The sequence below is a fragment of the Elgaria multicarinata genome, chromosome 11 (assembly GCF_023053635.1).
Source record: "Elgaria multicarinata webbii isolate HBS135686 ecotype San Diego chromosome 11, rElgMul1.1.pri, whole genome shotgun sequence".
Classification (NCBI taxonomy): domain Eukaryota; kingdom Metazoa; phylum Chordata; class Lepidosauria; order Squamata; family Anguidae; genus Elgaria; species Elgaria multicarinata.
This window is the reverse complement of record NC_086181.1, coordinates 27411676-27434779: the sequence shown is the minus strand read 5'-3', so window position 1 is coordinate 27434779 and position 23104 is coordinate 27411676. Positions and strand designations below refer to the sequence as shown.

General features: G+C 47.5%; 1 protein-coding gene across 1 annotated transcript in view; it reads left to right on the top strand.

Annotated features, from left to right (window-relative positions):
- KREMEN2 (kringle containing transmembrane protein 2) overlaps positions 1–22988 on the top strand; it is a 41159-nt gene extending 18171 nt beyond the window's left edge. Inside the window, exons 2-8 of the mRNA XM_063137254.1 lie at positions 1788–2054; positions 3837–3961; positions 6666–6819; positions 12320–12652; positions 16712–16840; positions 21039–21111; positions 21815–22988. Of these exons, the coding sequence (XP_062993324.1) occupies positions 1788–2054; positions 3837–3961; positions 6666–6819; positions 12320–12652; positions 16712–16840; positions 21039–21111; positions 21815–22106 (1373 nt within the window). The 3' untranslated portion in view covers positions 22107–22988. The remainder of the gene's footprint in view (positions 1–1787; positions 2055–3836; positions 3962–6665; positions 6820–12319; positions 12653–16711; positions 16841–21038; positions 21112–21814) is intronic.
- Positions 22989–23104: the final 116 nt, after the last annotated feature.

Genomic DNA, 23104 nt, shown 5'->3' with positions numbered 1-23104 from the left:
AGCGGGAAGAGGCATGATGCGGCACTGACACCACGCGTTCCCTCCCGCCTCAGGCGGCAGGAAAGCTTGGACTGGGGCTTCACTCACTTCACTTCATTTGGTGGGGGCACCTGGAGGAAGGCCTGTGAGGATGAATTTAGAGTCTGGGCAAGTATATATGGGCGGAGACAACCCTTCGGTTTGACTCAAGGCGGTGGATGTTTCCACATGGAGGGCTCCTTATGCAGCCATGCCAGATTTTTTGGTACAAAGAAAAATGACTGAACAAGCAATGGGAAAAGAAGAGAGAGTTTTGGGTGAAAGATGGATTCATCTGGACTACCTGTAAAATTCTGTGAAGAAGGCAGGCGTATTGCACATTAGAGGTCTTGTCTGGAAGCACCCACTGTCTCTGAGCAGGCACAGAGTGCCTTTCCCTCACCAAACAAGGCTGGCCCTCAGCCACTAGGAATCAGCAGTCAGTTCTTTCAGGCTTGAGAGCGCCGTGCCAGGGCTTCTGAAACCCCGGAATCTCTCCTATTTCTTCTTGTTTAAAAATTAAACTCTAGAAGTCAGGGCGCTTCTGGGTTCTAACAAAGCAGGGGTAAAATGGTGGCTAACAGGACAACCCTGTGCATATTTGCTTGGAAGTAAGTTACTTCATCTGCATAAAGATGCGTAGGTTGCACTTATGAGCGAGAGTTTCCAGTAGGGAACTCCTCGATTCAAATCTCTCATCAAGCATAAATTTACCATGGCAAGCTATTATTATATTTCCAACCTCCACTCCCTCAATCTGGAACATGGGCATAATAATGCTGATCAAGCTTACAGGATAGTAAGGACTGTTGAGATATTTATTTTGTTTTTGTTTTTAAATCGCCACAAATTTGGTGGCGACGGGCGCAATCCTATGCATATGTAGACGGGAAAAGTCTTAAAACTTTCAGCCTGCCCCAGCTAGCATGCTGGGAATTGTAGGACTTTTCTCTGTCTAAACAGGTGTAGGATTGCACCGTAAGACTATTTAGTGTGGCATCGAGACTCCCTTGAGTGCTGGGAGTAGGATCTGGAGACCCAGGTTGAAATCCCCACTTGGCCATGAAGCGGAGTGGAGGACTATTGGTCAGTCACCATCTCTCACCCTAACCTACCCCCACAGGGTTGCTGTGAGACTTAAGAGGCATGTCTACACCTGTGAATCCATGTGCAGCCTAAGATTTTTGGTGGAAGGGTGGGATTTTATTTTATTTTAAAAACCCCAAATAAATAAAATTTAAGAACATAAGAAGAGCCCTGCTGGATCAGACCAAGGGTCCATCTAGTCCAGCACTGTGTTCACACCGTGGCCAACCAGCTGTCGACCAGGGACCCACAAGCAGGACACGGGTGCAACAGCACCCTCCCACCCGTGTTCCCCAGCAACTGGTGCACACAGGCTTACTGCCTTGGATACTGGAGGTAGCACATAGCCATCAGGGCTAGTAGCCATTGATAGCCTTCTCCTCCAAGAATTTATCCAACTCCCTTTTAAAGCCATCCAAATTGGTGGCCATTACTACATAATTTCACCATGTGCTGCATCAAGAAACACTGCCTTTTATTTGTCCTGAATCTCCCACCAATCAGCTTCATTGGTAATAGTTGGTTTTAAATTATATTTATTTTCTTTTGTTCTTTTAAATCTTAAAAACCTCTTTGGGACGGCAAATGGGGCGACTGAAGTGTGTTCAAGAAGCACCGTCTTGCTAATTGTCCCGTTTCTCTTTCTCTCCCTCGCTCCCTCCCTCCCGCTCCCTCGTCCTCAGAGTTGTCCGAATGTTTTATGGTGAATGGAGCCGATTACCGGGGCTCACAGAACAGGACTTCGCCGGGGAGCACAGGGCGGCCTTGCCTCTACTGGAACCAGACGCGGGAGCATGCCTACAACACGGCCAAGTATCCCCACGGGGAGTGGGGGCTGGGCAGTCACAACTATTGCCGGAACCCGGACGGCGACGTTCAGCCCTGGTGTTACATCTCGGAGAACGAGGAAGGGATCTACTGGAAGTACTGCGACATCCCCACCTGCCACAGTGAGTGCAGGAGGCTGGGCAAGCAGTGTGTGTGTTTAGGGTTGTCAGTCAGCAACGGGTAGGTACAAACATTTGCTCCGGTCAGTAGGAGAGTTTGATCAAAGCTGGATGCAGTGTTGGCTCTGGTTTTTTGAGGATCCTTGGAGGAGACCCCCTCAATGGGGCCCCCTGCCTCAGAGTGTTTGCCTCCTCACCGCAGCGGACTGGTTTGGATTTCCATGAATCCGACCGGCAGATTCGGCAGCGGACTGGTTTTCCCAAGTCACACAGATGCCATGGACTTGGCGAACCGTTGTTGTTGTTTTACTTTCCAGAATTTTGCGGAGATTTAGTTGTAGAAAAGGGGGGAACCGAAAATGCACATTTCCCAAGTCTAAAGAATGAAACTGTGCATTTTGGGGAGGATTCATACATTTCGGGAGAGGAGGTTTTCCGCATTTTGGGAAGCGTGAATTTGCTCAGTTGTGAATTTGCGCAAATTTCGGAAATTGGAAAAAAACCCTGATTCCATCAATGGGCAGACGACGGAATAACAGCTCCTGACAAAATGCAGATGGAACAGATTTTGCAAAATCCATACATCTCTAATGCCAGCTCTTTAATTCCTTTGCATCCTTGCTCAAAACTAGGGCTGGCCTAAGATAGTTTGCTACCTGAGGTGAAAGAGAAGTGCCTCGTCCCCGTTTCAGGTACAGGAGCCAACTAATCTAGCTGGTCGTACCTTACTTCAGCACTGGCAATGAGACCGCATCCTCCACCGCACCTGAGGAGAGCAATTTAGGGGTGCAAGGCAGGCCGCATGTTGACACACCACTCCAGACTCCCTGACCTTGCTGTCACTTGCTGTCACTCCGCCTGGAGGCTGCTCATTGCCCACCCACAACAAATGCTGCACTGCGGCAATAGTGTCGCAGCGTGCATCACGTGAACAGAGCAAAGCATGCACATGCGCAAGACCTGCTGGGATGCCCAGCTGCCTGCCTGCTTGATTAGTCAGGGCACTTTCCCAGTGGCACTTTCTGTAATGCTCTGGGAGAAGATGTCAGGGCGAGAAAGCCAGCCAGCCCAAGGGAGCAAAAAGCAAGCATCAGTAGTGCTGGAGTGCCGTCTCAGGAGGATGGAAACAACTGTAAGGTTGCTGCCACCCTCTGCATCTCTGCCGCCTGAGGCAGCCAGCTCACTATACCTAACGATAGAGCTGGCCCTGCATCAGACACACCTTTTCTGTGAAGACTATGGTACAATGCTTTACTCCAGCCTTCCCCAGCCTGGTGTCCTCCATATTGACAATAACTCCCATCATTCCTAACCTTTGGTCATGCTCGCTGGGGCTGATAGGAGTTATAGTCCAAAACATATGAAGGGCACCAAGTCGGGAAAGCCTGCCTGAGTCCCCCATAGCCCAAATAGATCTTTCTGAAGAGGGTGTTCCATAACGGAGCGTCACCATCCAAATAGTCTCTTCCTTAGTCGCCACCTGCCTCATACCTGCGCAGGTTCAAAACAGAGTAGTAGGCAGCCTTTTGGATCTACTGGAATATAGCATATATTTTATTTATTTATTTAAGTGAAAAGAACGATCATTTATACGCATTAGGTGACATGGATCATACTGGCCAACTCAGATTTAAGCTCTTTCGGTTTTGCATTGTGTTATGCTGCTATTCCCCACCCCCCTCCACACACACACACACACACACACACACACACACCATTTCCGACTATGTGGCTGACTAGGAGAGGGGCAATCTTGTAACTGGACTCCTTTGTTGTTTCCTCCAGTGCCCGGTTATGTCGGCTGCTTCCTAGACTCCGGGACTCCCCCAGCGCTGAGTGGCAGCAGTGGGACCTCCACCAAGCTCACGGTGCAAGTTTGCCTCAGCTTCTGCCGCAAGCGAGGATATAAGGTAAAGCCCTCTCTCAGCTGTGGGCATCACAGGGTTTGGAGGGCCCTCGGGCAAAGCAGCCTCCACGGGCCTAGGGATGGAAGGACTCGCTCGCTTTGGCGGATGCTCACTGAGCCACCGCCTGCTCCTGGCACTGCACGAGGTTCTGGTCGGCCTGGCGAGCACCTGACGAAGGCGTGCCCCCCACCCAGTTCTCTTAGCGAGCCACCGTTTTCCACAACAGTGGCAGCTCGGGGTTTTCCGGGAAGATAATGTTATGTAAATGCCCCCTTTATGGCCACTAATAAATGCTCCATTCACGCCTGTAATGTTGCATAAGTGGCCCCTTTAATGCTACTATTTACATAATATTACCTTTTTAGAAACCCCCGAGCCGCCATTGTATGCAAAATGGAAGGTCACTAAGGAGGTGGGCAGCTGCTGGGTTCTTGCCGAGCTGCGGGGGACTCGATGAGTGGGTCCATGAGCACCCCATGGTTCAGCAAGTGGGGTCCAGGAGGGCCAGAGCGGGGGAGTCTGTCGGACCCTACGCCCCATGGACTTTCGAGACATCCCTAAATGGGACCTCTCCCTCCGTGGGTCTACCTTCTCGCCACCATTCTCACCAGCTGGTCTTGCTCCTCTCCCCTCCCTCATCATTGCTACCACTGGCTTGCTCGGCAGGCAGGAAGCAAGTGAGCAAGTAGGCTGTTACATCAACTGCTCCTCCTTCTCAACGTCATTGTACATTCAGAGCCTACGAAACCTTTATTGTGCACTCATGATTCCTTAGTTAATCATAGTTTGCGGGTCCTTTACACAACATCTTCCTCCTCCAGGGTCTCTCCCATGCTTTGCAACTATTTTAGCGGGGGGTGGGATTTCTAACGAGGAAAGTCTGGTATTATTTGTGAATGGCAGGATAAAGCCTGGTGTGATTGCGTAATTCCACTGCACCACAGCGCCACCTAGCGCTTGTGTAATGGAACATAAGGAAAAGAAGAGAAAGAACCCCCTCCAATGGGGGTGGCGGGAACATATAAAGGAGCCTATTTTAATCATGCAAATAATTCGGAAACAGAAGCCTCGGTAACGTGGCGGGTTAAAAGCCTCACGTGGAAAAGCCCTCAGTCTATACATCTGTCTTCATTGATCCATGCTGCGGAGCCCGTTTTCCCTTTTCCTGATCCGCCTTGCACCCTTCCGTGACTCCTGCCCCGTGAAAGGAACGGGGACCTTTGAGCACATCAAACCCCTTCTCTGTTTCCAACCTATCTGCCTGTTCCTCAGCTCTGAGCGATGGGGAGCACGGCCATCCAGGCAGCATTTGTTTTGGCGTTCCGGGCGATCAGTTTTTATTGGCGCAGTAAATGCACAGTTGTTAGCCATTTGTTGCGCTCGGTTCGGACGTCCGCCCTGGTGGTTATGCTTCTGTTCCAGGGATCCTGCGTTTTCTGATCATGACATGCGCTGGGTTTTGTTTGGTTTTTGTACCTGGGGAAATGAAAATGCCGTTCCGTTTGCCCTCCGATTATGATATCCATTTGGTCATTCTCCCAGCAAGCGTCTAGTGCCCGGGGCCCTTAGAGATATTTTGGGCTCTTTCCCTGGTTTTCAGCTGTCGTTGAAGTAAGAAAAAAAATAAAAGCATGTCTCCCAACTCCCCAGCCCTGATATCTATGGAAATGTAAGGAAAGGCTGCAGTTAATATCCTATCCTGTGACCCTATTGCTAAATAAGAAATAAACCCACCCCTACTAAACAATCTAGGGGACTCCAGATGTTCTGAACTACAACTCCCTTAATCCCTTACCATTGCCCATGTTGGCTTGGGCTGATGGGAATTGTAGTCCAAAATATCTGGAGGGCGGTAGATTGACTACCCCTTGGGATGACTGGCCAGAGCTTCAGCACTTTAATTTAAAAAAAAAAAATCTGAAGAAGGTACCGTATTTTATTACAATAATTGAATTAAAGAACTGGTTTTCATTTAAATATATTCATTTTATATGTAGTTTTTATTGTACTGTTTTGCATTAATTTATGCTCCATCCACCAAGTTCATTTCATCACCCAGTCTCAACTGTGGTCCTGCCCTGCCCTGCAAGCACCTATTGGCCACTGCCTGTGATGCGGTTGGCGCTGCAGCTCCCACACACTCAGTCCGTGGTGTGATTTTTCTTTTTTACATTTAATTTGAGTTATAATTTATTTTTAAGTGCCTTACCTGAGACTGAGGTCTTCCCCACTTTCCCAGTCCAACCATTGGTAGCATTCATTACCAATTTAAAAATATTGTAAAATTCACCCCAAAGCCTTAATAGAAATATTGACCCCAGTCCAGAGAACATCACAGGATAGGTTTTTTTTAGAGAGTTGAAGGCAGTTTGAAAGAGCTAACCTGCTGTCCATGATATCTACATGCACATTAACCTCTGGCAAATAGGTTGTATTGTTTCAAAAACCTACAAAACCTATTGGACCAGGGATAAAAAAAAGGGGGGCGGGGAAGAAATATATGTGTACACCCAAGGAAGTGAAACTTCTCTTAAAATACTTTCAACATACTTGATCCAGAGCCTCACTTTCTCTGGATCAAGGCCCATTTATTATTGTCATTCTACAATTCACAATCTCAGCCATGCAAATCACAAATGTAACAGGCACTTCCTAGAGACAGATCCACCTTCCGCACAAACACTGTCTTTCTCTTTCTCCTCTGAAGTTTGCTGGGGTAGAAGCCGGTTACGCATGTTTCTGTGGCCATGAAGGGGATGTCCGGCGTAGCCAGCCAGTGAGTGCTGTGGAATGTGACCAAGTGTGCTTTGGGAAGTCCAGCGAGCTGTGCGGAGGGGATGGGAGAATCGGTATATACAATGGTGAGTGTGAAACACCCACACTGGGTTTAGCGTTTTAAACCTTTTTTTTTTTTTTGGCAAAGATTTATATACATCTGATGTGTATGCATGGTGATATAACTATATCCACTGAGATAAAGAGAAGGTTCTTTTCCCCTCTCCCATAATACTAAATGTGGGGAGGGGGGTCACACAGTGAAATCGGGCAGTAGGTTTAGGATTAACTTCAGGATACTTACACAGAGACAAAACGCCGGGTATAGATATATCTGGGTTTCACTGCAGGAGTGTGAAATCCCAGACACTCTAGGTGGCAGTGTTGAGCAATGTCAGAATACACAGTGCTGCAGTGGGTAACATGTGGGCCTATGGTGGCTCTTTCCGTCCCTTTTTATGGCCCTGGCCGGCCCTCCCCTCTGCTGTACTCATGGCAGCAAATTCCTGGGAGCTTCCTGAAAGTGCAATTTTGCTTTAAAACAAGGTGCGTGCTCCATATGTGCCCTGTTTAACAGCAAACTCATAGTTTTTTGTTTTGCTGCGCACCACTGAATTTCAGCAGCAAATTCAGCAGCGTGCCATTGATCAGGAGGGCAGCCCACAGTGGTAGGGTGACCATATGGAAAGGAGGACAGGGCTCCTGTATCTTTAACAGTTGCATAGAAAAGGGAATTTCAGCAGGTATCATTTGCATGCCTGCAGCACCTGGTGAAATTCCCTCTTCATCACAACAGTTAAAGCTGCAGGAGCTATACTAGAGTGACCAGATACAAAAGAGGACAGGGCTCCTGCAGCTTTAACTGTTGTGATGAAGAGGGAATTTCACCAGCATGCATACACATGACACCTGCTGAAATTCCCTTGTTAAAACAACTGTTAAAGATACAGGAGCCCAGTCCTCCTTTTCATATGGTCACTATACCCATTGGGTTCTGGGATGAGGGGAATTGAAATTGCCAGCCCCTGATATTAGGGGTTTGCCAAGGGCAGATAAAAGGAAGTGCATCTTCACTTAGTGAATAATTAAGGCTGCAATTCTGTACACATTTATCTGGGAGAAGGTCGCACTGAATTTAGTGGGACTTACTATTGAGTAGACAGGCACAGGCTTGTCATGTATCTTATGGAATTCGCTGCCACAACATATGGTGAAGCCTCCCAAATCTGATACCGTTAAATCAGAATTAGACCGATTTGTCATGGTGTAGAGCTCTATCCGACGGCTCTTAGCTATGATGGCTACAGAGAAGCTTCATGTTTTCAGAGGTACTATGCGCTCTGTGTGTGTGTGCATGTGCACTTGTGATCGTATTTTGCAACAGGGAGCTAAACATTTATGAGCGTCAAGGGAAGAGTCCTGATTAGGAATAGGAAGAATGCATTGGGAAAGTGCTTTCGCGTATTTCTGGGTTTAGAAAAGAAAGACTTTCCCAAGCTGCTTCCAAAGTGGATATCATTACGCCCCCGTTCTTCTGGTTTCATGTTTACAACATCTGGATTGCATTTAATTATTTATTTTTAGCCAGCAGTGGTTTTCTAAAGGTTTTTTTTTCTGTTTTCCTGTTTTTTCAGACACAGTTGGGTTGTTTTCTTTTCCAGTTTTGACTCTGATGGATGTTAAAGCGTGGTGTCTCAGTTTAACAGTTTGGTTTTTCTCTTCTTTTTTAAATTGGTTTTAAACAACAGCAACAGCAGCAGCAGCAAGACTTGGCATTTATTTATGCGGCGCTTTTTGGGCACCACACACGTTGTTTCAGACATCTTTACAACAATGTCTGAATTATATTATTACAGTACAACTAGTATATGGCTTAATATTATTAGAGAATGCTATGATACTATTATGCTATAACTGTATTGTACAGTTTGATCATCCATTTGCCAGAAGAACTTATCATAATGGATAATAATGCAATCACAGAAGATAAGGCTATCAGTGGCTACTAATTATGATGGCTGGCTATTACCTCCTCCAGTAATGGAGGCAGTATGCTGGGGAACATGAGGAGGAGGGTGCTATGATATTCACATCCAATTGGGACATCTAGTTAGCCATTGTGGAAACAGAATGCTGGATAGGATAGGACTTTGGTCTGATCCAGCATGTTCTTTTTTTAAATATGGTTTTATTTTATTTCATTTTTCACATTTTTATCTCATCCTTTCTCACAAACAAGTAGCTCAAGTCCCACCTTATCCTCACAATAACCCTGCGAGGTAGGTTAGGTGAGAGCTATTGAACACCCTAAAGGTCACCCAGGATTACCCAGTGAGCTATGAACCGCCCAAGGAGCTTCGGCTATTGGGCGGTATAAAAATGCAATAAATAAATAAGCTTTGTGACTGAATAAAGATTTGAACCTGGCTTTTTACCCACTGTACCACATATCTTTCTATCTGCTAAATATAAAATAAATACATACATAAATATAATGTTTTGTATTAGTGCTTCCCTGAGTTCTAATAACTAAGGTACACCTTTTTTTTCTGAATTAAAACTGGAATCATAGAATCATAGAATAGTAGAGTTGGAAGGGGCCTATAAGACCATCGAGTCCTACCCCTTCTCAATGCAGGAATCCACCTTAAAGCATCCCTGACAGATGGTTGTCCAGCTGCCTCTTGAATGTCTCTAGTGTGCGAGAGCCCACAACCTCGCTAGGTAACTGGTTCCATTGTCGTACTGCTCTAACAGTCAGGAAGTTTTTCCTGATGTCCTGCCGGAATCTGGCTTCCTGTAACTTGAGCCCATTATTCCGTGTCTTGCACTCTGGGAGGATCGAGAAGAGATCCTGGCCCTCCTCTGTGTGACAACCTTTCGAGTATTTGAAGAGTGGAGTCACACTTCATTCTCAGGCCCTAGCTAGACCTAAGGTTTATCCCGGGATCGTCCTGAGGTCGCCCCTGCCTGCTCCCGGGATATCCTGTGTGTCATTTACATGAACAGGGATGACCCTGGGATGATCCCGGGATAAACCTTAGGTCCAGCTAAGGCCTTACACCCACAAAGTTTTTTCCCTGCCCCCATTTAAAGTGCATCTGAATAAGGAGTCCACCAACTGTGTATCTGAGTGATTCGCTGTTCTGGGCCTGGCCATTTCTTTTGACAGCAGGTAATGCCACATTGTCTCTGCGTTATTGGTGAAAAAATTAATGCTGAAGCCGATTAGACGAGGATAAGATCAGAGTGGGGAATCACACAGAGATGTAGTAAGCAGCCTCCTCTAGGACTGGGTCATTCTACTGCAACAGGAATGGTCAAACAATCCAGTCTCGTCTCACATAACTTTGTAGCAGTATTAATGTTCTCCAGTTGGAAGGAGGCTAGGCCAGAACAGAGAATCACTCAGAGACTCAGCAGGCACCATCCCCTGTGGAGAGAGCACTTTGGGGCCTACAAATAAATGTGATTGAGTTCCCATAGCTCACCAATAGTTTGGGGTTAAAGTACAGTGTATTTTCTTAGGCTTGCTCACCCCCACCCCCCAGACTTTGTTTCAGTTGCCGCTGCAGCCCCTGACCTGATCTGCAGTGAGTCGAGCCTGCCTGTGGATTTTCTGGGAAAGTTTTGTGTGCATTTTTGGAAGGTTCTGCAATTACAGTCGAATTTCTGCAAATTACGGCTGAATTTGCAGAAAATTCATGAATTATGGACAAATTTCGCCACAATTTGTGCAAATTTGGGGAAAACAGCTTGCAGCTTGGCTCAGTGACACAAAGCAAGTCATACATGCTCCAGAACTCTGTCGAGCCAAAAACGGAACGAATTTCCTAGCAACAGACATCCCTGTCAACAGCCGAATGGCAGCATTGACTGTAAGCCACCAGAGCTGAGTGGAGCATCTCAGCTATGGCTCCCAGCAGTCAGCCTCAAAAGCAATGGTGTACTGGAGCCAGGGCTCCCAGGTGTGAAGGACTGTGACTTTTTGGTTAGCAGGGGCAACGGTGGTGCCTGCCAGCCCCCTTAGGCTCCCTGGTTTTCTCTGAGCTTAGCTGCAATCCCCACATTAGCTGTTGTGTGTATATGTGTGTGATGGATTTTCCCAGCCATAAGATATTGTTGTGAGCTCTCCCCTAACGCAGACACACACACATATAAATATGGGTCATCAGCTGAGCTACTTGCATTTTTGGACACCCCTTGGGGGACGGAGCTATAGGGACTGTCAGGATGAGCACCTGCAGTTGCATTTTGAAGAGCCGATCGCCAACAATGGGAGAGTTAAATCAGAGAAGTGTGCAATGTGTGAGTAGACCACTAGGTGGCGATGCTCACCCAGGTAATGAAGCAGCCGCTCCTGTCCGCGGCACTTGCTTTGGGCCGGGAGCAATAACTCCGTTGTAGCTCTCCCCTCCCCTCATCTATGAACTGCTTTCCTTGTTGTAAGGAAGTGGCTGCTGAAAAGTCCTGAGTTCAAGTCTTGGCTCAGTCAAGCACTGACTATTTGGCCTTAGGAAAATTGATCTCTTACAGCCTTCACCTCCCCATCTGCAATCATACTGGTTTACAGCAGGGATGAGAACTTTTCTTCTGTCAAGGCTGCATTTCCTTGGCGGAGGGATGGGGGCAGTATGTCAAGGACCACCTGCCTGTGGTGGGCAGGGTGGTAGCCAGTGGAGGGTGGGGCCAGAGCCATAAGTGGGTGGAGCCATCCCCTTCCTACCACCCCTTTTCTTTCTGCCACCCCTTCTCTCTCTCTCTCTTCCACCCCTTCTCTCTCTCTTTCTTCCACCCCTTTTCTCTCTTTTTCTGCCACCCCTTTTCTCTTTCTCTTTCTGCCACCCCTTCTTTCTCTCTCTCTTCCACCCCTTCTCTCTCTCTTTCTTCCACCCCTTTTCTCTTTCTCTTTCTGCCACCCCTTCTCTCTCTCTGCCCCTCCCTTTTATTTCTTTCTGTAACCCCCTTTTCTCTCTCTCTCTCTCTCTCTCTCTCTCTCTCTCTCTCTCTCTCTCTGTGTTTTCCTCCTCACTCAGCAAGCTTCTAAGGAAGTGACAGATTGCTCTTGCCAGAGATCTGAACTGATCATTTGCAGAGGGCTTTTGGAATGAGTCCTAGCACTGCAGGTTGCCCAACTCTGGTTACAGGGTGGCTGTAGGCAACCTTGAAACACACAATCATCTCGTGCATTGTTTGTACAGTGTGTACTTTGAACACTCTAAAGTGTTATATCTGTTAGGGCTGCCACCCACTTAAAGTTGTTTTATTTGATTCATTGATCAATGAATACATTTGCACATGAGAAAATGAACAGGAATTCTCAAGAAAGAAGCATACTTTCTGTGGTTGTACATAATGCATACATTCTCCAGAAGAGGCATGACCTTACCAGAGACATCCCCTCCTCTTTCGCTCACAAATGGGAATGCCTCTTCCAAGGTGGTGCTTGCTTGATTAAACACGGACACTTCTTTTGTCGACCAAGTTGTCTTCCCATCAACAAACCTCATTGACTAAACGTCTCAGCCCTAATATTTCTTGCAATCATGTTCTCACATCCTTTCCCGCTTCTTTCCTACCCCACAGTATCCATGGGGGCCTGTCAGGGAAACTTCAGTGAATCCTCTGGAGTGATCTACTCTCCGCAGTTCCCAGACGACTATGAGGCTGACAGCAACTGCAGCTGGGCCCTGCGCCCGCCGGGCTGCGACTCCGTGGAGCTCACCTTCCGGCTCTTTGACGTCCACGACCCCAATGACCGCCTGGAACTACGGGACGGGCACAGCAACCTGGTGCTGGCCCAGTTTGATGGGCGCCGGAGGCCGGGGGCTCCCCTGCTCTTCCCCACCGATTACCTGCTCCTCTCCTTCCAGTCGGACCAGCTCCTTCAAGGCCAGGGCTTTGCCATCTTGTACAGAGGTACGCGCTGAGACCTTGCCCCGACGCCGCGAGGTAGGGCAGGCGGAGAAGACCCGTTCCCCCTGCGTTGAGTAATGTTGGCCTGGTTCTCAGGGGGACGTCTCTTTCTGGGATCTGAAAGGGACGCCGCTTCCAGAGGGAGAGGGGGGCAGAAAAAAGCTTGGATGGGGGCAACTCTTCAGCCGCAACAATAGCAGAAGCAAAAGGCCTTTGTCCCTAAAGGGCTGCAGCTGACTGGGAGAGAGGGGTGTGTGCTGAGCACCGGGCCGCCTTTGAACTCCGAGGCTGGGCCCAGGGCCTGCCAAGCGTTCCCTGGAGCTCGGAGCTTCAGAGTCTCTAATTAGAAACAATTGGTTCCACACCTGCACGGGGAGAAGGAATGTCTCTTTGAACTGGGGCCCTGGGAACCAGGAAGGTTTCTTTTGACTGCCGCTGTCAAGCCCTGCAAGTGCGTTACCTGCACTTACTCACCCTGCCCCTGGCTACCGCGCCTTTGAAATAACAAGCCAATGGCCTGCACGCAACCCAACGGGTTAATTATGGGCAAGTTTCTCCTGACGTCCCTTTGAGCCCCTGTGTGGCCCCAGGGCATGTAGCCAAAAATGTTTGTGATGGGGGGAGAGCTAAGGGGGGGTGTTGGAGGTGTGCGGGGAGATAGAATAAATGCAAGCCAGCAAGAACCTAAACACCAGTGGCCAAACATGTTGTGGGACAATTGTAGTAAATATTAATAACAGGGCCGGTGTCAAAGGTAAGCATGGTTGGGCATAGGCCGATGGCCCACAGCCCAACAGGGCCCATTCATAAGAGCCCCCCTGGAGTTGCACCTCCTCTTTGCCATGGCAACCTGTTTGTTCACGTGCCTCTCGCTCTGGTGAGGAGGAGGAGGAGGAGGAGGAGGAGGAGGAGATGCTGCGACCTACTTGCTCCCTGGCTCTCTGCCTCTCAAGCAAGCAAGGGGTAGCAATGATGAGAGAGAGAGAGAGAGAGAGGAGGAGGAGGAACAAGAGCAGCGGTGGCAGTGATGCTGAGAAGGTAGATTCACGCAAGGAATGGGGCCGTTGAGGGCGGCTCTCCCAAGGGCCCTCCAAAACTTGAAGATGACACTGATTAGTGCTTGGTTATCTAGGGTGACCGTATGGAAAGGAGGACAGGGCTCCTGTATCTTTAACAGTTGTATAGAAAAGGGAATTTCAGCAGGTGTCATTTGTATCATGCATGGAGCACCTGGTGAAATTCCCTCTTCATCACAACCGTTAAAGCTGCAGGAGCCCTGCCCTCTTAACGAGATACAAAAGAGGGCAGGGCTCTTGCAGCTTTAACGGTTGTGATGAAGAGGGAATTTCACCAGGCGCTGCATGCAAGATACAAATGACACCTGCTGAAATTCCCTTTTCTATACAACTGTTAAAGATTCGGGAGCCCTGTCCTCCTTTCCATACGGTCACCCTAGGTTATCCCAATTCCTCTTCATTCATTGACCATTGGTTACCTTCTTACTGAACTATGGTGTAGAATACTGCCTATGTCCTTTTCTTTATATCACTGCCCCCTCTGCTCCCACATCCCACTAGAAAGTAAGTTTGTGTAAGAGAGCATTTAAAGTCTGAGCTGAACATTCAGGGGAGAAGCCTAGAGTCACCCGGATAGGGATGAGGTCATTTCAGGCTGCAGGGCTGAAGGACTGGCGTGAGGGCCGGCTCAAGGCATTTTGCAGCCTGAGGTGAAAGAGCAAATGGTGCCCATCCCCACCGCCAAGTCAAGGTACGTAAGGGCCTGCCAAGTCATTCTGGCAACTAAAGCAGAAAATCCCACAAGCTCCTCCCCCGCATTTCCTGCCTGGCAGTAATAATATAGCGATCATAAATTAAATTATTGGCAATTTGCTGCTCTTATGTGACACCCCAAATCAGCTGCTTGAAGCAGACAGCTCACTCTGCCTACTGATAGGGCCAGCCCTGCTGGGGGTTGTTGTGTGGGAAGGATCACACCTTCCCTTTGGTTTCCCATTCCCACTCCTTCCTTTGGGATGTCATGTGTATATACATATGCAGCGCCTTTATCCTGAGCATACTAGGCATCTACTCTGCCTAGGGTGGCCACAGGAATGAATCACCACATAGGAGGACAAAAGGACAGCGCAGATTTGGATAACATATCCTAATTCGTAGGTATTTGATGTAAATTTGGAAACAATTACTACAATTGAAACAGAAATACAATGGTGGGGAAGACTGGGATCAGGGGGTTTCCTATACGAGGCATTTATCATTCCCTACTAAGCTGTTGGTGGGTTCTTTCGATGACCGTGTGGCCCTCCAGTTTTGCTTCTTTGTCTAACAAGCACTTTCAACAAGTTTTTTAGAGCAGGGGAAAAGTGGCATTTAATTGTGAAAGCGAAAAAAGCATAGTTTCCTCTTGTGTATTTGTACTGTTCTGCTATACTCCAGTGCCACCTATAAATTATGCATCAGAAAACCAGGAAAGGTGCCTCATCTAGAATTTGGATCTCAATTCTGTGACAAAAACAAAACTAGATGTAGCAACCTTGTGTAGAAAAACTCAGTTTTCTGTCCAAGTGCTAACTGTGGATGAGCAATTTCTAGGCCCCTACTGCTCTCTCTTCTTATGGCTCTTTATTATCAAACTGGACTTTAAAAATAGAAGATGTCTTCAAATAAAGCAGACTTCCTTAACCTGATACTCTCCAGTGGTGTTGGACTACAGCTCCCAGCAACCCCCAGCCAACATATAGTCCAACACATCTAGAGGGCACCAAATTGATGAAGGCTGAAATGGAGGACTGTCCTCTAACAGTGATTAAAACAGGACTGTAAAGTTGGAAACATGGCCACCAGGCAGAGACGGGCTTTTCCCAGACCTGCTCGAAGTCTGTCGGGAGCCTCAGCAAAGTGCCTGCTGGTGGTGGCCCACCCCCTCACCTGAGCTGGTGGGCTGAGCTGGTGGGAACTGCCATTTTAATTTCCCACAATGCTCTGGGGCAATGCTACTTTGGGGGCATGCTGGGAAATTTAGACATTGGTTGCCAGACCTAGCTATCTGTTGCTAGTCAGAGTGCTGCATTATTATTTTTTAAAGTGGGGCAGCCCAGGGGCAGAAGTCAGCGGTGGGCCCTGAAATAGGCCTAACAGCTGTCTGAGAGAGGCCTACCTAGGCCTGGCCCTGTTACTTGAAATGCCAGGAGTTGACCCTTCTGCATGCAAAAGGGCTTTTTTTTACTTTAAAGGTGTTGTTTCTTAAATTAATTTTGTTTTATATATAGATATAATTCTGTTTACATTTCCATCCCACCCTACCTACAAATAATTCAGGGTACCACACATGGTTCTCCCTCTCCTGGGCCCCATTTTACCCTCAGAACACTCCTGTGAGGAGATAAGGCTGAGAGGTTATAAGTGGCCCAAAGTCACTCTATGAGCCTCATGGCTTAGGCTTGAAAGGATTTGAAACCATGTCTCCCTTGGCCCAGTTGGATACTCTGATCACCGCATTACTCTGGCTTCTCCCCAAGTACTAGGGCAAGTTTTGTGTCTAAGGCCACAACTAGACCTAAGGTTTATCCTGGGATCATCCAGGGTTTGCCCCTGCCTGAGCATTGGATCCCCTGTGTGTCACCTAGATGAACAGGTTTGACCCCTGGATGATCCAGGGATAAACCTTAGGTCTAGCTATGGCCTAACAAGCCACGGCCTTTATAAGGCAGGTCAATGATCCAGTTTTCAATGGAAATGAACATTAGTAGCACTTGGTGTGCGCAATGGGCAAACATGCCACGGCAGGCGTTCCCAGCCAATTGCCTTCCAGACTGCAACTCCCACGTTGACGAAGGGTGTATCAAAGGCTTCTCAAAAGCAAGACCTAGTTTGAGTCAGTGTTTATCATGGCTGAGTCAGGGTTTATCAAGATTCTGGTACCCAGAATCTTAATTAAGGTACATCTTGTTGTTCCTAAGTATAATAAATTAAACCACAGAGTTTGGGGGAAAGGGGAGTTTAAAATTCACTGTAAAGTCAATCCATGTTTCTGATTTCCATGCAGGAATGAAGGGTCCTTCGGTCAACATACGGACCCTGCCAGGCGATGGATCCCATCTTGTCCCGACCTCCTCTGATTGGCTGAACTCCACCTGGACCTACAGTGCCAGTGACTCCACCATTGGGGTAGGAGGTAAAGAACTAGGCTTCCCCTGAAGTTGCCACTTGTGCTAACCTGGCTGGCTGGCTCAGGGCAAAAGAGTCTCCCATGGGTCAGTTTCCCTCCTGGCAAAGGAACCTGTGGAGCTGGCTACCCTTTACATGCAAGAAAACCCAGACGGCAGGGTAGTTTTTTTAAAAAAAAGAACAAATGGCTGTGGGAGAGGGGGATTTAGAGCAGAGAAAAGCTGTGTGTGTGTGTGTTTATTTCTTTTTTCTACCTGCTATTTATCTATTCTGAAGAACCAGTTTTACTGAGGAACATGGTGTATGGGGCCCTGTTTCCCAGTAGAACTGGGAGTGCCGGGAAAGAGGGTGTGAGAAGAGTGTCACCCCCACGCACTTAATTTCAAAGGGCCCCACATCCCTTCTTTCCCAGTAAGATCACTGCAATGGGGAGGAGGTTCAAGCACCAATCTTCGGCAGGAGCTTTGCAGTTGTGTGCTTGTGAACATGTGTCTGTTTTTGCACATCTCGTGTGCAGCCCCCACCCTCCCACTCAATATGGTATGTGGCCCTGAACTATGCATGTGCAAACTTTTTAGCCCCCTCCTGGGGCTGCATGGGGCAATGAGTAATGGGGCAATTACTCATGGGGCAATGAGTAATCCACACATACCACACACTCCATATCCCCATGCACATCCACATACATTCTGCCCCCCCCATCTCTGTGCGCAGTACATGCAGAGGTTTAAACCTGCCCTCCCTGAACACTGTCACTGTGCCTCCTCCCAGCCACCCTCACTCACTTCTGCTATACAGCTGGGCAGCAAGGAACACAGGCAGTTTAAATCATGCTCCTGACAGCCTAGGAGTGTGATTGTGCCAGGGAAGAGGGCGCATGGGGATGACTGTTCTTGTGTTTCCTTCCTCCCCAGCACATTTATGCTCCCAACAGCCTGTCAGACACCTGTGGTGGGTGCAGTGGTGTAGGTGAGGAAATATAAGGAGGCAGCTTGGGAACCTGTGATGGGTTGCATAGCTTCCAAGGGCCGCCTGTAGCTCATAGACTGCCGGTTGCCCATGTGGGTTCTAAACCATTCTCCACGGCAGTTTCCTGCCACACACCCACAGGATTCCAGTGGCATGTGAATATATGATTGGCACTTTATGCGGGAGGGGAGAACACTACTTGGGGATCCCATTTGGAACTGAGAAATAGGTAGGGAAACACACACACTCACCTTCCACTTTCTTGCTCTAAATTTCCCTTTTCCTAAGTGGCTTCTCATTTAAAAACAAAACAAAACGTTGGGGATATTTCACACATCTTGCATATACTGTATATATAGAATACTCTGCTATTCTATGATTCTAGATTTCAATATGAACTGACCAGATCTGCACTTCCCAGGCTAATAATGTGTGAGTTAGAACTTAGTGATCTACCGGCTTTTGCACATTCCAAAATACCTTTTTAAAAATGTACAGTTTGGGAGAGAATATGTATTTAAATCCACAATCATCTATGTGCTTTTGTGTGGATTAAACATAATAATCGCAAATGGATGCAGAAGCAAGACATAATGGACCTATGGGTGAATACATGCAAAAGTGATACTGACAGAAAATAGAATGATTTTCCCATCTTAAATGTGTAGCAATTTGCCCAACTTGTGCCCATCCCTCTGTAAACGTTGCTGTGGTGCAATCCTGCCACAAAACCACCAGGGGTCACTCTTTTGTACTACAATGACCCCGTTCAGACAACATGCTAAACCATGCTGCTTAACCCCCAAATGGTTAATGGAATGCATTAAGGTTCATGTTTGTAGTCAGAGTTGGGTTAAAGGATATAAGAAATACTAAATAAATCTTCATTCTGGGCAAGGCCCCCTGCACTTTAAAAAAAACTAAAGGAAAAAACAACAATCAGGACTCTGCACGGAGGCTGCATATATTAGGCCAATATATTAGACCAGTTAAGCAAGTTTATGAATATCTGCTTGTTTTGCACATTTTTCCACTGCTAGCCAGGGGAACTGGAGAAAACGGGACAAAGCAACAAAAGCCTCCCTCCCATTTTGGTTTCGGCCAGAAAGACTGCTCGGTCCCCATCTTACCTGGCTTCTGCAGTTTTGCTAGACACTCCCCAGGCATTTTTACACCTATTTGTGCACTCACAGGGACTAGGAACATTAAAAATGAACAAATCAAGTTGCTCAGTTTTCTGAATGCTTGTGTGGCACAATCAAGGAACTGTGGAATGCACAGAGTCCGATGACATGCCTACATTTCTTGCCTGCCCAAGCAGACTCGCAAACACGCCCACAGACCAAGAACATCCCTTATTTGGGTTGTCACCACATCCTAAAAACTTCCACATAAATAAACTCCTCCTTGTACCGGCCAGACTAGCAAGCATTTAAATCAGTTGCCACCTTCTGTATTCTCACGGCTCCTCTTTTTGCAGCACCACACTGCCCTCCCCAACTCCTGGATGTTGAAATTACCTCATAAATTTCACACCACCCAGTGGGAAAGGCTTTGCAATTATGGACCGGCCTCCAAGGTGCTATCTTTCAGAGAAGCACTCTGGGGCTGCATTCCAGTGGTGGGTGGGGCCGAAGGCAAAATGGGCAGGGTAAAATATTACCTCAGATATCAGCCTATTTTAACGTAAAGCTCTTACTGCCAGTAACTAAGTATTAGAAGAGGCATTTCAATCTTTTAAAATGGGAGGGAGGGGAACGGCACAAAAGTTGAGAAACCAATAAACAGTACTCAGGGGAGACTGGGGCCCTGGAAGGGGGAGTTTGGGCCCACGAGCCTGAGGTTCAACACACCTGTTTTAACCTATCTCTTTTGGCCAAACCAGACAAGACTCTGAGTTTTGTGTTCATATCTGACATCTCCTTAATTGCTGAGGCAATTTGGATTTCCAAAGTAAACTGTCCTGTTCTCACACTATCATGGAGCCTTTATTTGTGCCATTAGGGAAAACGTATGAGTACTTCCACGTTTTCCCTAATGGGGAAAACAGAAATTTCCAGGGGTTGGTTTACATCTGGAAACTATGACAGGAGGGGATGGTTATCCTCCCCACAACCTCATGACACAATCCCAGTCCAAATTGTTCCCCATCTTTTACCTTTTCCACCCTTTCTAAAGAACTGCTTAAAAAAAAAAGAGAAATGTGTGATCTGATCATGGTTCTCCAGTGGAAGTTGGTGGCTCCGAAGTCAGTAGGATGGTCAATCCGCTCCACGTTTCAGTCAGAACCAATCAGAACTCTAAAGGAGCTTTCCAAAGTATGAAGCTTCTTCGGACTGGTTCTGATTGAAACCTGGGGTGGATTCACCACCCCACTGACATCAGAGTCATCAGCCTCCACTGTGGATCCCCATGAACTGGCTGGCTCTTCAGTGTTTTGGAATCTGCTTGAGACAGCAAATACAATAAAAATTTATATGAAATGCACAGGATGTCTGTCTTTACCAAGCAGGCAGTGGCCAGCACTTTACAAAGAAAACACACAGTAATGTAAGTGTAACGGAAGAATACCTCTATCATTTTTACAGCATATGAAAAGAGGGTTTCCCCCCCCCCCTTTAAAAGTGAGCCTGCAGGTGAAATCTTCACCATGTCTTGATTAAAACTTTGTAGTCACACTTTAGGAGAGTGGAGACAGGTACTGTAGAATTGCTTTGCAGATCCAGGACATTGACTGTCACCAGCAGCACTGGCCATTCCATGATTTAAGTTGTCTTCATATGGAAAATTGATGACTTCTTTTTCCTACTTTAACTTCTCTGGAGCTGGAGAGAGAGAGAGAGAGAGAGAGAGAAAGAGAGAGAGGAAACCAGTGCTGGGAGTGAGTACATTCTCTCAGCCACAGTAAGGGTAGAAAAAGACTTAGGCCTCATCTACACTAAGCAGGAAAGCGGTATGAAAGCGGTATATAAAAGGCATGAGACACACTACTGTTTTATAGAGGTATTGAAGTGCACTGACAACTGTTGGCGCCCGTTGACACATACCATACCACTTTCATACTGCTATATCCTGCTTGGTATGGCTCCTGCCTTTTATATACTGCTTTCATTGTGCAATATCCTGCTTGGTGTAGATGAAGCCTTATTCTGTAGAGAACAATCAAGCCTTCCATATAGAATTTTGGTGCAAGCATGTTGACTACAAATGGTGTCTTCTGTTCCTTTGTAACACAGCTTGGGTGATGTATACAGCCACAGGGACCTTCATCTTAGCCATCATCATCATCTCGTACCATCTGCGCAAGAGGTAGGTTGGGGTAGGGGAGAAACCTGGGAGATGTCCAGCGAAATCGGCTTGCTCCGGCATTTGCATCCCACTCTGGTTCTATCCCCTTCCCTGCCTGTCCATGCCAAAGGCAACTGTGAAGTTCATACCAGAGTGATCTGCCAACAGGTGGGGAAAGTGTGACCCGTTAGGTGCTGTTAGACTGGACAGCCAGATGTGGAGGGCCACATGTTCCCCAACCCTGGCGTACCCCATTGAGACAGAACATTAATAATACCTTACAGTTATATCCCTAATTGGACTTGTTTACATAAATATTGTATTTAAAGGTGTAGACTGAGGCAGCAGCAGCGGGGGAAAGGTCCCTTTTAAAGCAAAAAGCAAATTTGCTTCAAATAGACCCTTTTTCCAGCTGCTGTCATGGTTTCTCACTTTGAAAAGGAGCCTTTTTCTCCATTGCCACTACCGTGCTGCCAAATTTTTGATGGCACAGTGGCAGGGGTGGAACATATAATTTTATTGCCATAAACCAATGGCCACAAAGGCAACTGATTTGTGATTTGTCACATCACTTGTTTTCATCTATTAAACTTTGGATGATGTGCCGTCAAGGGGCTTTTGTAAGTGGTGGGCGATGGTTGAGCCCTCAAGATGTGTTGCTGTTGCTGGTGGCATGAATTCTCAACTCACTGGGTTGTGTTACCTGTATTGTTCTCCTTTCCAGGACCTGCCTTTTTGTGCAAAAGAAAGCCGGTGGTTCCCTGGTCCCTTTCTCCTCCAAAGGCCCGCGAAGCCGCTGCCAGTGCCTCGGGGGTGAGGCGTGGGCCGTAGCCTACCGACATACCCGTGTGGTGATCTGCACTACACGCGGCGCTCCGCACCATCGCCCCCTGCACAATGGCGGGGTTGCCGGGGACGACGAGGCCTCCTCGGACTGCTCGTGCCTGTGCCACAGTTATGAGAACCTTTCTTCCACCAACCAGTCCTCGCTCAAATCTCTCATCTCCACCATCTGAGGCGAGGCAAATCCTGTAATTCTCAACTCCCACAGTCACCTTCATGAATGTCAGCCTTCTTTCTATTGCCAGATCCCTGAGGTGGAACGTACTCAGTTCACTAGGGACCAAGAGACCTGGATCTTACAACTGTATATCCACTCAAGGTGTGAGGCAGGGCAGCTGGAACATAATGGAAGCAAATGCCCAGCGTGGCCCTGATAACCACATTCCAGAGAAATGGAAAGCCGTTTGATAGCAGCCATGCATAGCAATGTTCCCCTATAGTCGAGATGTTCTAATCTGCTGCCACAGTAGCTTTCTATGAGGCAGGAGAGTGCTGACGTGGTGGGACCCTCTCGCCACATCCCTTTCGGGAGAGACTTCTGGGCATACTTTGGAGCAAAGAGGCTCATTATGGTGCTGGAATTTTGAAAACATTTCTTCTGGGTCAAAGACATCCCCATCAGGACAGGATTCGTACCGCATAGCATTATGGGGAAATTTAGGACAGTGTGACAAACCCATGGAGTTGGGTTTCTTCAGAAAATTGCATTATGTGAGACACAAAGGCCTGGAAAGGGGTGGGGGGAGGTTATGTGACCACAACCTTGGAGGGTTAAGAGGAAGGAGAAAGGGATTGGTTCCACAGGGAGGGTAGCTAGATTTTGGATCCTAAAAAAATGGGACTTGAGTGATGAACCCCCAATGTCACCTGGAGGACACTTCGGTGCAAGCAGAGCCCAGTGATCATGGACTTGGAAAGGTAACTCACTTGGCTCCAGGGGGCTCTATGGACACACCAAAAAAAGAGAGGAGACAGAAACCCGCCCCTTTGTCCGCTGCGCCCCACAGGCACAATATGGATTTTGGAACGTTAAAGTGTCATTAAATTATTTTCATATTGGTGAGGATGCTTCTCTGTTATTGTCTACGCTAATCTGCCACATTGGGATGGGGCTTGGAGCAGGACAGTGAAGGTTTAAAGATTTCCTGCTTTCCTGGATCGGATCTCTAAA